Here is a 13,719-nt window from a genome sequence, read left to right on the forward strand (position 1 = left end):
CCTTTTATTATTATAAATAATAAATAAACTCTACCTTAGCTCGGGACGTGACAGCTGATTTGGTGGCAGCGGTGGGATTCCACTTTTGTTAAAATAATTATCCAAAAAGAGAAATTCAATTTTTATTAATGTGTCAGGAAGTAAATACTTTAATTGTTCTTTCTTTAATCAATAAAGTTCTATCTGATTATCGTGACAATTGTTAAATTTTCAACACTTAGAATTGACAGTTTCTGCTCGCGGTTTAGGAGTGTTTCGAAACTAAATTCTTTCCGATTGTATATTCAATCTTATGGTGCAAGTTGAAAAGAAAAATAATTAGAATCAATTGATGGGTATTGATATCCTTTCATAAATACACAATAAATTTTGTTAAAATATTCCTTTAAACATTATAACAAAGTTAATTATTTTACAAACAATATTGCAAATTAAAAACACACACAATTGAAAACTATTGAATTTAGGCCTGATAGGAAATTTTCAATAATAATTCATCTCTTACGCCGCACGGCGAATTGATGTATTATAAAATTTAATTGTTTATTGTAGAGTTGTTTTACGCCGCTCGGCGAATTCTAACTTTGCAATTTTGACGTTTCTACGCCGCACGGCGAGTTACGTCAGCATTAATTAATTGTAATTTTGTGTTTATCAATTTTACGCCGCACGGCGAATCTTGATAATACATATTAATAAATAACTGTAATTGATTTTAGGCCTGAATAGGTAATTATCAATTGTCACTCTTCTTTTACGCCGCACGGCGAATTTGAAGAATTACACTATTCTTTCACTTACATGTAATAGTTATACACAAATTTATATTGTTCACATTTTATTAACATTAATACATATACTATAATTAATAATAAAATTTAATTAATATTAAACTCAATCTAAAGACAATATGTCTTTCTTTTCAGTTAGATAATTATGCAAAATTCTAACCAACCCATCAATAAATCTCGAAATAGAGGAGGAAAAAATACACAAAGAAGATTTAAAAATTGTAACCGTTTAAAAACGTTTCAAACACAACAGGAATTTTCTCAATATTTTGAAAATTTATTGGAGAAAACAGAAAAAATTATATATAAAACTAAAGAGAAACAATAAACACATTATTAGTATAAATCATAATATATCATATGTAATTTTATTCAAATATACTTTTATTAATAAAAAGAAAATATTGTAAATTAACAAAATTTTAATGAGTTTATGTTATATTTCATAAATAAAAAGTAACTATAATGCCATGTGAAATTTACATCATTTTGTACATTATTTTCAATCTTATTTTCGCTTTTATTTATTGGGCAACTAAAGACGAACGAAGTTGTCTTTAAAGAAAAATAAAATTTCAAATAAATTAAATGAATAGTTATTTTCTTAATACTGAATATAATAGATATAGATATCCAAGTGTTGAATTAATTGCAATTGCTTTTAAATCAAACAAAGGAAAATTTATTATTGATCATACTTTAACTATAAATTTAATTAAAGAAAAAGAATTATCATCAACTGTTTATATTAATACGAATGAAATACATTTCGCTCGTGGAAATAGAGTTGTGACAAGAGGTGTTGTAAAAATAGATTTTTATGATTTTTCCCTTAATTTTGGGGTTGTGAACATAGATACCGAATCTGAAATAATTGGCATTTTAGGTGCGCCATTTTTGGACATAATATTTAGCACTGATTATTTTAATAATTGGGCATTAGATTACGAAATATTACAACTGAGACGTGAACGAACTGCACAGCAAATCTTTCAAACTTGTATTTCCTTTCTAACACCAAGGTGTTTCTCTAGAAAATAAAATTCGGTAATGTCTGAAACTAATCTATCAAATAATATTGTATTTAACACAGCAATTTATCCCAATATTCATATTTCATCAAAAGATATCATAAACAATAGAGGACTATTTATAGTTAATCCCAGTATTGATATAAATCTTATCGAAGAAAGTCACATAACCTCATCCACATTCATAAACAGAGCTAGAGATTTTATTTTATCTCCTGGATTAATAAACATTTCCGGTACAGTAGAAATATTGATTGCCGGTAAATTTGTAAAATTTTATACATTTAAAAATATTAATCAAACAGAATTAACAGGTATTTTAGGGCGATCCTTTTTAAACATAGATCCTAAAGAATTTCATTTTTGAAAACTTTAATTAATCTTACAACAATTACTAACAATTGTTATCCTTATTATTCATTACGTTATTAATAATCTATTAAATTAATTAATCATAAACTTTAATAAACAAATAGCATTAAATAAAGTTTTTCGTGATTGAACGCACAAGGCAACATAAAACTATAAGAGGTCATTATAATTTAAAAGTCGCGGCATAATAATCCTCATTGACATTAATCACTTATTAATTCATTCGCGACTCTCTCACAGTAGTTCAAGCCAAATCAAATCAAACGTTCATGCTGCGACAACTGTCACGTTAACTACTAGCTACAGGCTTAAGCCTTTAAGCATTCCTCACACAAAAAAAAAATATAATAAATAAAAATTTACCTATGAGTACATATTTCTATTTTATTGAAAGATATCAAGAATTATACCCTTCTATCTTTATTAAATCTATATTTTTCAAAGAATTTGAAGGAAGATTTATATTTGATCCTTCTCTACCAATAAACTTAATTAAAAGAAAAGATCTAATCCCTATTTTAGAAATTAACAAATCACACCGTTATTCACTTAGAGACGACACTATTATTACAACAGGTCAAACAGACATTTGCATTAATCATACAATTGTAGAATTTCAAACAATAAAATATACCGGATTTACAAATATAATTGGAATATTAGGTTTACCTTTTAAAATTGATATAATAAACGAAGCAAGAGATTTTTCAAAAATTTAATGAAAATTATTAATCCCCCAGACACAATGGCACACGATCAAGAAGCAAACACTATTAATAGAACCTTAAGTGACGCCATGGTAACCTCAATGGCAGAATGTTTCGCGTTACAACAGGGAGTTATGCATATTCCTTTTTATGACGGCAAAAATATTCCTGTAAGAGATTTCATTCAAGATTTAATTAATGGAGAATCTAGTATTCCTGAAAATTGCGAGAATCAATTTGTAAAAGTTGTTTTATCAAAATTGAAAGGTGCTGCTCGTGATAGCACACATGGAAAGAAATTTGATACCATTGACGAATTAATTAATCATTTAAAGCAAAGATTCGGGCCCAGAAAATCTCATTCGTGGTACTTACACGAGATATCCACTATTCGTATGGGTCGAAATGAAGGTGTAAGTGAATTTTATGATAGGTTAACCCTTTTATTAGGAGGAGCTAGAGCCGCCCTTGAAGAAAAATACGAAGCAGATAAAATAGGAAACATGATTGAACCCTTAAACGATTGCGCGTTAGAAGCTTTTATAAGAGGACTTCCGGATGCAATTTCAGGAATGATAGAAGCCCGAGATTTAAAGAAAATAGAAGACGCATTTAAGGCAGCTTTACAATACGAATCCAGACATCAACATCAAGTGCCTAATTATAGCAATAATTATCATTTTTCACGGTATCAGCAGCCGAGCGATTATAGAATGAGAAATTCCGATTACGAACCACGGGACAGAAGCCCCAGCCCAAGAGTACGTTTCACCCCACAAGAAGAACAACAAAGACCACGTTCTCAATCCCCTAATCCGACAGGAATTTTAAAATATCCTTATAATCCTCAACCCTCTACTTCAAATTATTATCCTTCATTTCCTCAATATCCTACGCATTTTAATCCACTTCCATATATGCCATATAATCCTTATCCATATTATCCACCTTCCACAAGGACAGATGGACATAATCCAAGTTCACATGGAGGAGCTAGAACGCCCCCACGCGCTTTATCTCCTGCACTAAATAACGATAAAAATTTAAACTTAAACCAGACTCGCCGAACAGACGCGACGACGAGCCCCGAAAAACAAGAACGTCAAGCCCAAGTAATGATATTCCAAAGACAAGAAGAATCTTGCAAACAAAAATAAACAGAGAATCCCCTGTAATATCCCTAACATCCCCGGAAATAATAAATTCTAAGGCTTCGTTCATAATAGACACTGGAGCTGATGTTAGTCTAATAAAATTATGTGTTTTACAACCGTCATTAATCGTTAGACAAGATGAAGCAATCCACATTGCTGGAATCAATCCTGTAAAAATACCGACACTAGGAACTACTAAAATAACATTCAATAAAAAACCAATAACTTTCCAAGTAGTTCCTTCTGATTTTCCTATTCATTCCGATGGAATTTTAGGCCGAGAATACCTCAGACAAGAAAAAGTCGAAATATCCTTTTGGCATAACACCATGGTAACCCACACTAATCCCACAAAACCTATATTTTTCGAGGACAACGAATCAATTGCAGCCAGGGAAAATTTAGTAGAAAATAAGGAGAATAAACGAAGAGGATTAACAATAAAAGCAAGACAAAGACAAGTAATACCAATAGAAGTAAAAAATAAAGATATAGCAGAAGGATATTTACCAATGATTAATACAGTAGAAGGACTACTAATAGGAGAAGGAGTAGTAACTAATAGAGATGGGGTTTTCCACATTTTAGCCATAAATACAACATTAGAAGACATAGAAGTAGAAATACCGCACCAAGAATTGATTCCTTTTGATTATTACCAATTACCAGGAGAAGAATCCGAAAGAGAACCATCAGAAGAAGAATATGAACCACCAGAAGATAGAGTTTCAGCCATTATTAGCAACCTGAGAATCAATCACCTAAATGCAGAAGAACAGGAACATGTCAGAGAAATTGTAAATGAATATCCGGAAAGTTTTCATTTACCAGGAGAACCACTGACTCCAACAAACCGAGTCCAACATCAAATATTGACTGTAGATGAAATACCCATTCATACAAGACCGTATCGATTTTCACCTTCACAAAAAGAGGAAATCGACAAAGTCATAGAAAGAATGTCTACCGAAGGTGCTATAGGTCCTTCCTCTTCACCATATAACTCTCCTTTGTTAATTATACCTAAAAAGATTGATGGAACAGGTAAGAAAAAGTGGAGAATAGTAATAGACTTTAGAGCACTTAACGAAAAGACCGTGGGTGACTTCTACCCAATGCCCCACATAACTTCTATCATCGATTCTTTGGGCCAAGCCCAATACTTCTCAGTATTCGATCTAGCCAGTGGATTTCATCAGATAGAATTAGATCCCATTGATAGACAAAAAACTGCCTTTTCAACTGTTCACGGACATTACGAATACATACGAATGCCCATGGGACTAAAGAATTCACCAGCTACGTTCCAAAGACTAATGGATCAAGTATTAATAGGATTACAAGGAGTAGAATTGTTTGTCTATTTAGACGACATAGTAATCTATGCTGAAAATCTTGAAGAACATGGCAAAAAGGTAAGAAGATTACTAAAAAGATTAAAAGAAGCGAACCTGAGTTTACAACCAGAAAAATGCGAATTTTTGTTTAAAGAAGTTGCCTATTTAGGGCACATAATTAGTAGCGAAGGAGTAAAACCTAACCCAAAGAAAATAGAAGCTGTAGAGCAATTTCCTACCCCCAAAACACCTAGAAACGTAAAGCAATTTCTTGGTCTAGCAGGTTATTATCGAAGGTTCATAAAAGACTTTTCTGCCAAAGCCAAACCTCTTTCAAACTTACTAAAGAAAGACATAAAATTCGTTTGGGGACCCGAACAAGATCACAGTTTCAAGGAATTAAGATCTGCTTTATGTAAAGCTCCCATATTACAATATCCTGACTTCAATAAACTATTCACTATAACAACAGACGCATCAGACTACGCCATAGGCGCCGTTTTAAGTCAAGAAAAGGACGGAATGGATTTACCTATAGCATATCTTTCTCGAGTTTTAAACCCACCAGAACAAAACTATTCTACTACAGAAAAAGAATGTTTAGCAGTTCTTTATGCTGTCCAACACTTTCGACCTTACATTTACGGCAAAAAGTTCATGTTAGTTAGCGATCACGAACCACTTAAATGGATAAATTCAATAAAAGATCCTGGACAACGTTTAGTAAGATGGCGTTTAAAATTAAGAGATTACGAATATGAATTCAGATATAAACCTGGAAAATTAAATCATAATGCAGATGCATTATCCAGAAATCCAATAGTAAAAGACTCACAAGAATTAATTAACGAAGAAAATTCTAAACAAGCCAAAATTCTAATGCAAACCAGACAATCAAAGCGATCATCAAAAATACCATCAGAAGCATCTACGAGCGCAACAAACACAGGACCCTCCACCCGTAGTAGAATAATTCCACCACCAAAACCCAAAATAAATCCAAAACCCACCACAGCAATTGCTGGACCCTCAACCCGCAGTAAATTAATTCCACTACCAAAACCCAAAGTAAATCCAAAATCAGGTGCAACAAATAAACCAAAAACGAGTAGAAAATTAGAAGAAAGTACTATTGCTCAACGAGTAACAAAAAGAAGAAAAGGAGACCAATTACAATCAAAACAAAAAAGAATTATCGATTCATCATCTAGTTCAGAATCAGAACAAGAAAAAACGGACCCTCCTATACGTAAAAAGAGTTCAAGCGTAATCCCCAGTTTAGTTACAACATTACCCCTATATGACCCACATGCACCTAAAAATGCATCACCAGAAACACCCTTTGAAGAAGAAGAAATAATTACAGATACAAACATTACAGATAAACCAATAATAACAACAATTAGCCCACCCAATAGTGGAAGCGAAGACAGTTCATCAGAAGAAGAAAACATTCTTTCCAAAACTAGGGAAGAAAAATTACAAGAACTAGAGAAATCTGTCTCACAATTTAATGAATCTCTCTCTAAACGTGAAGAATGGTTAAAGGAAAAAGAATTACCACCAAGAAATTGGCCTAACACCTCCCTAGGAAACGATGATCCTGAAATTCATGAAGCCGCTAATGCACACATTCCAGGAAACTATGTAGAATTTTCTGAAAAAGTAGGAGAAATATTAGAACAAGCTCACCAAAAAATTCAAGAATTAACAAATAATCCGATAAACACAAACGAAAAAGAAAAAGAAGCATTGACAAAAGAGCTTGAAGGAGAAACAAACAAAAATAAAAATGTAACCTTCGGTGATCAACCTAAAAGAGCTGTCACGCCGCTAAATTTTGATAGACCACTTGCAATATCAACTCCCTATCCAGTCATCCAAGAAGAATCATCCTCAGAATCTGAAGAAGATGATTACGGTGTAATCCATGAAAAAGAAGAAACAATTGAAGATAAATCTAAGGAAAAACAGCCTATAATCAAATCAAAAATTCAAACATCAATTTCTAGTATTCCCCCTAATCTTCCAGAAATAATAAATCAAGAAATAAACACAGAAAATTTAAACGTTGTAGGTTGTAGAGAAAATTTAACATATTATAAAAATAATTATGTTCATTTTCTATCTGCAGATTGCGAAATAACCACACCTATCGGTCGTCTACTTATCGATATCGGTGCAATTGATCCACAGGAAATAAAATTACAAAACCCTCAGAAGGGACAAATCTTAATAACTCCTAGAGGACGTTATAATATTTATTCTCTTGTCGTAAAACATAATCATTTTGATCGACTTTATATTGACGATATTCGAACTACATTACAAAGCTTAAAAATTACTCTTCAAAGAAATAATATAAAAGAAATCAGAATATCCAAAGGAGGAGATTTAACAAATGAATTATTAAGAGGCGAATTATTACAATTATTACAGTCCATTTTTCAAAATAGTAACATAAAGGTCACTATATGTTATGGTCAAGTTACAATCCCAAAAGAAGAAATTCGTGAAGCCATAATTAAAGAATACCACAATAGTAAAATAGGAGGACATAAAGGAGTAACGAAAACTTATCGTAGAATACGCGAAAAGTTTATTTGGCCAAGAATTAAAGAACAAGTAACAGAATTCATAAGAAAATGCCCCACCTGCCAAGAATTAAAATTAGTAAGAGCAAAAACTAAGGAACCAATGTTAATTACTGACACACCACTTGATGTTTTTGACAAAGTTTCATTAGATACAGTAGGAAAACTACCTACAACCCCAGATGGAAATTGCCACATATTAACTATGCAAGATCAATTATCAAAATATTGTATAGCAGTACCTATTCCAGATATTTCAACCACCACCATAGCTCATGCAGTAGCCACAGAATTATACTCGAAATATGGAGCCCCAAAGACAATACTAACTGATAAAGGAGGAGGTTTTATTAGTAAACTCATGAGAAAACTATCCAAAATATTTGGAGTACAACAAGTAACAACATCTGGATATAGACCACAAACAAATGGAAGTTTAGAAAGAAGTTTTAGTTGACTTTTTAAAACAATATTCAGAAAATTATGACGATTGGGATAAATTATTACCCTTCTCAATGTTCGCATATAATACTTCAGTGCATGAGGCTACAAAATTTAACCCCTTTTGAATTAGTTTTCGGAAAAACTGCTAGAACCCCTAGTTCTTTTCCTTCAGAAGAAAAATTAGAAACTTACGGATCTTATTTATTAGAATTAATAACCAGAATAACAGAAATACGAAATATGGCAGCTAAAAACCTCATTCAATCTAAATTAAAATCTAAAGAAAATTATGACAAAAATTTAAAACCCTTTTTAGGAAAAATAGGCGACAAAGCCTACGTTTTAAGAGAAGTAAAGAAAAATAAATTCGACCCTTATTATCATGGACCCTACGAAATTGTGGATATCTTAGATAAACATACCGCTATTTTAATTACAAATGAAGGTCAAAGGTTTCAAAAACATATAGACAAATTAAAACTTGCATATGAATAAAAATAATAACATTATTTTATGTATTATAGATGGCAGAAGTAGTACTCCAATCACCACCTCTCCAGGGAGAGGTCGTCAACGAAATCAATTTCCCAAAAGGAGACATTAACGAGATCGAATTCCCCAAAGGAATTTTAGAATAATTAGCAATAGAATACAATCTAACAAAACCAAAATATATTGTAGAAAGAGTAGTAGGTCCTTCTAATAATAGAAGATATGACGTGAAATGTACGGTAAAAGATTCAGATAATGGTAACACATTTATAACTATCGGAGAAAATGAAAGAAAAATCAGAGATGCTGAACATGCGGCTGCGCGAAAAATTTTAAAGCTCTTAGAAAAAACCTACTACTTTAGCGAAGAAGCAGTAGATCCCGAAACCAACGGTTTAAGTTATATTATGTGTTTAACCCACCCAACAATATTAAGAATAAAATTATTCAAATGGAGTAATAGTTGCGAATCGTGTTTTATGAGAGGCCATTTAAGAGCCAATTGCTTTGGAACCATAAGAAATAAAAATTTAATGCCAAAATTTAAACAAGAAAGTGCTGATGAATTCTGGGAAATACCAGGAAAACCTTTATTAAATTCAGTAAATAATAGTTGCGAAGATACTTGGGATCTCCCAGAGTCAACAGTACTTTAAATATGCAACTATTGCGAAGTTTTCGTAAATAAATAATCTTAATAATGTAATAAAATTTATGTAATCTTAATAACAAACAATAATTATACGAATTATAATTACTTATGTCATAATTTCAATAAATAATAAAAATAAATAAATAAATAAACAAATAAAAAGACGAAAGAAAATGAAGGAAGAGGAATTGGTGGTTGCCTTCTTCTTTCCTCTTTTTATTAATAAATCATTTATAAAGAAAATATATAATCCAACTAAAAACATAAAGTATTAATGTACATAACAAAAAGTTTTTAATTAATCATAGAAACATACTAAATCACATAAGTAGAATTATATTATATAAATAAAAATTATGTTGTATAAAAACATATAAAGAATAAACAAAACAAAAATTTAAATGAGGACGAAAGAGAAGGAAGAGGATTTGGAGGTTGCCTTCTTCTCTCCTCTTCATTTAAAAATTTTTATGAAAATTGTAAACCAAGCTTTACAATTTATATATCGATATATCGATCAATACACATATCGACTTAAAAGATAGATAAATATTTTAAACTACCAAATAAATCTAACAAATACAATAAATTATAATTAAACAATTTTAAATAAAATAAGCAACAATAATTAATGCATACTTATGCCTTTATAATCATAAAATAATAAATTATATAAGAAAGATACTAATAATAACTTAAACTATTCCAGATGGAAATTCCATTCATTGGATATTTTACCGACGCCGTTGACTACATATCAATAGCATTCAAAATATTATTGCTACTCGTAGCAATAATTGTATTAAAAAACGTATATATTCTATACAAAGTCATAACAATGAGACGACAACGTGCAAACCATCCATCATCTGTATAAAATTTCCATTGAGGACAATGGAATTATTTAAGGAGAGAGGATGGGACTTAAAAATTTCAAAAAAAAAAAAATTATTTCAAAAACATTAAAGTTCTAAAAATCATGTAAACAATTGCAGCGCCACCTTCAATAAACATTAAACTATTCATGAATCTAGACTACACCCCTGACTACGTATCGACCGCAACCATCGATCAACATTATACCGCAGCGCTATATACTACATGTCAAACATGGAACTACACAAAAACTGCAGAATGTAGTCACATTCTCAAAACACCAAATGACATCTAACAAGTAATATTTAGATTGAAATTGTTAATTAAATTAGAATAAACAAATAAACTAATTAAAATTAAATTATAATAATAATAATACATGTAAAACTTATATTAATTTAAAAAATTCAATCTAATAAAATTTTGTAAACAATGCGCTTGCGCAAACTAAAAAGTCACAAAACATGATTAATTTATTGGAATTATTACCAAACTATATTACAAAAAATTTAATCTTTTACAATTCAATTAAAATAAACAAATTAAATATATCTTTAAATTATAAGTAATAATTATCAATAATACGAATAAATTAATCTAAGCAACCTAATTTAATAATGCGTTCAATTATGTATGAACCTTAAAGTATTACGTTTTAAAGGTTCATGCCAATGCGACTATCAACTAACTTCACTCTATAACGCGCCTTACGTAATGTCATAATATAGAGTTTTTACACCTCGAATTAACCTACCATGCATTACACTGTATGTTTCGACCATGAGTATCGACCCTAACAAAACATCGTAGCGCCATGAAAAATATATCAAATAAGGAACTAAAGTTATGTCTATCTAATGTAGTCACAATCGTAATCATTAATAAAACCTAATAATTATACATAGTTATAACGGAAACTGTTAAACAATATAATTTGGATAATAACAAATTAAAATCTAATTTTGAATAATCATTAAATTACTTAATTATTAATTTTAATCTAACAGATTCAGTTGTAACTATAAATGCAATTTACTATGAAAATGCGCATGCGCCAATGAAAAATAGCAAAAAATAATATTTTGTTGAAAGATAATAATACAAAATTTTGATCTTGCAAATGGTGAGAATACATATCAATTGCATATATATATCGAAATATATAAATAGATGTTTACTGATTATAAAAATATATGAAGTATTCTGATAAAACAAATAACATTAAGATAAGGTGAATCGAAACCAAGCCCCTTAATTAATTTTAATAAAACACGTCCACGCCTTATGACGAATAACATAATTACTCTTCATTTAAAAATAAAAACAACAAAAACTTTTAATATAAATATATATATATTGAATTAATAATTAAACGGACAGAATGTATGCACAAATGTTATATACGTTAATATTGTAAATAAATTTTCTTTGTAAGAAATTTTTAATTTCAATATACATATAATAAAAATTTATAATAATTTTAAAATAAAACAACCAACATTTCAGTAATAAAAATTTTTATTGTAAATAATCGTTAGAAGAAAAGAGATTAATATATATATATATATATATATCTATATATGATTATTGGAGAAATGACAAAAGAAAAGAAAACAAAAGGAAGAAGACAGTATTAAATTTCGACATCAATTTCTTCATAGTCACGACTAGAACCAGGCTCCGATTCTTGGTCAATGTTTAACAACGGAGAAGGATGGTAATTCAATCCTTTGCGACATATACACTCTGCATCTCCAGCTAGATACATTCCACAACCGCAAAACTGATGATCACTATTTGGATAGCTAAAAAAAAGAAAAAAAAAAAAGAAAAAAAAAAAACAAACAAACAAAAAATTAAAATGGTTTTGATATAACAATATTAAGATTATATCGATTAATCAATAAAATAAATAACTTACCCTTGACAAATGGACATCGAAGGATTTGAGATATGAGTGCAGGCTCGAGGATTCGGATTCTCATCAGACACTAATTGCGTGACAATATTATTTAATTCATCTGAATGCCTCTTAACACAAACTAATACGTCATTATATTCCTCCACCTCTGCACTCAAGAACGGTACATTTTGTGATGTTGACGGAGCCTTAATACAAATCCTTTTCTTAGGACGTCCACGCCTTTTTTTGAATAACTTTATGAGATGTTGGAGCATCCAAATAATTTTTGATGCTTTCGGCCAAATTCAGAAGACGACTCATTTCATTTATGATGAAAAACATCCTTGCCAAAGTTTTTGGGTTAGGACGAGCCGACCTTCTGTGTTTTATGGAAACTAAAAAAAAAAAAGGGAACAATAAACAGCTTACATTAACTAATATATATCGACATGGTAACCATATAATCTAAAAAGAGAGTCACTGGATAAAATGTTTTTTTTTTGTTCTAAGGACAAAACGCGCACCAACACTCCTTGACGACGACTGTCTAGTTCTCGCACGATTTCAAATTCGTTTTTTGAAAATGTTTTATTAAAAATTAATGAACACAAATTACATAAAACATCCACCGCCTTACTAGACGAAATTTTCCAAAAGGCGAACTGGAAAATACCTACCCTTTCTTCTAAATCTACTAAACGTTCAATAATTAACCGTTGTTGATTCACGTACGGAATATTAGGACGTAAACTGTCAATAGAACCTGATACTGCAACATTCGAATTTTCACTAAATTCTGTTATTAAATAATTATCACTCCCGAAATTTTCTAACATACTCAAGTCAAAACTATCGATTAATTCCTGAGATAAATTAATATGATCATTAGATGAACTCTCCATCACAAATCACATTCAAACGCGAATATGCACAAAAGGAAAATAAGTGAGAATAAGAAAGAAAATTCATTATAATTCAAAATTACTCACCAGGGGGCAATTGTTTATCCCTTAATAATGGTAGCGGTAACATCCTCTCTTCACAGTAATCAACAAAATTAACAGTAACTGCACTAAAAACAGATCTTTGATCATCCATAACACAAAGGAAACTAAAGGTCTTTTGATGCAACTCAAAGGTTGACCTAATGTATGTCATCTTGCAAAAATTTGATGACACTCATAAAAGAGGATTTTGTGTCAAGAGTCACGTACACAAGGAATAGTTGTTTTGACTTCTGCAAAAAGGCTCGCAACTGCATTTTTACCTTTTGTCATTTTCCTTGTCAGCATAGATATAGTTAAATTAAACTACATAATTAAATTATTAAAATTCAATGTTTTATTGAGGACAATAAAAATCTAAG

At 30.4% G+C, this 13,719-nt stretch overlaps 2 protein-coding genes across 2 annotated transcripts; one reads left to right on the plus strand and one right to left on the minus strand.

Annotated features, from left to right (window-relative positions):
- Positions 1 to 2,939: 2,939 nt before the first annotated feature.
- LOC127288479 (uncharacterized) lies at positions 2,940 to 9,068 on the plus strand. Its single transcript, XM_051315954.1, has 4 exons — positions 2,940 to 4,013; positions 4,112 to 8,432; positions 8,747 to 8,781; positions 8,955 to 9,068. Exons 1-4 carry the CDS (start codon positions 2,940 to 2,942, stop codon positions 9,066 to 9,068), a joined length of 5,544 nt encoding a protein of 1,847 aa, XP_051171911.1.
- Positions 9,069 to 12,045: 2,977 nt separating this feature from the next.
- LOC127288480 (uncharacterized) lies at positions 12,046 to 13,511 on the minus strand. The gene is made up of 4 exons (XM_051315955.1): positions 13,343 to 13,511; positions 13,031 to 13,122; positions 12,372 to 12,607; positions 12,046 to 12,255 (listed from the first exon to the last, which is right to left on the minus strand). The coding sequence occupies exons 1-4, from the start codon at positions 13,509 to 13,511 to the stop codon at positions 12,084 to 12,086; spliced, it is 669 nt and encodes a 222-aa protein (XP_051171912.1). The 3' UTR covers positions 12,046 to 12,083.
- Between the last annotated feature and the right edge of the window lie 208 nt (positions 13,512 to 13,719).

The sequence above is a fragment of the Leptopilina boulardi genome, unplaced genomic scaffold (genome assembly GCF_019393585.1).
Source record: "Leptopilina boulardi isolate dan_hultmark-lab unplaced genomic scaffold, ZJU_Lbou_2.1 LbouV2_389, whole genome shotgun sequence".
Lineage (NCBI taxonomy): Eukaryota > Metazoa > Arthropoda > Insecta > Hymenoptera > Figitidae > Leptopilina > Leptopilina boulardi.

What these genes read in the sequence shown, in the direction of transcription:
- LOC127288479 (XM_051315954.1), top strand. Translation starts at nt 2,940, where the DNA reads ATGGCACACGATCAAGAAGCAAACACTATTAATAGAACCTTAAGTGAC. An exon ending in AACAAGAACGTCAAGCCCAA is followed by an intron (nt 4,014 to 4,111) that starts GTAATGATATTC and finishes ATAAATTCTAAG; the next exon opens with GCTTCGTTCATAATAGACAC. An exon ending in AAGCCTACGTTTTAAGAGAA is followed by an intron (nt 8,782 to 8,954) that starts GTAAAGAAAAAT and finishes TATGTATTATAG; the next exon opens with ATGGCAGAAGTAGTACTCCA.
- LOC127288480 (XM_051315955.1), bottom strand. Translation starts at nt 13,511, where the DNA reads ATGACATACATTAGGTCAACCTTTGAGTTGCATCAAAAGACCTTTAGT. An exon ending in TAGTAGATTTAGAAGAAAGG is followed by an intron (nt 12,608 to 13,030) that starts GTAGGTATTTTC and finishes CATCTCATAAAG; the next exon opens with TTATTCAAAAAAAGGCGTGG. An exon ending in TCGATGTCCATTTGTCAAGG is followed by an intron (nt 12,256 to 12,371) that starts GTAAGTTATTTA and finishes TCTTTTTTTTAG; the next exon opens with CTATCCAAATAGTGATCATC.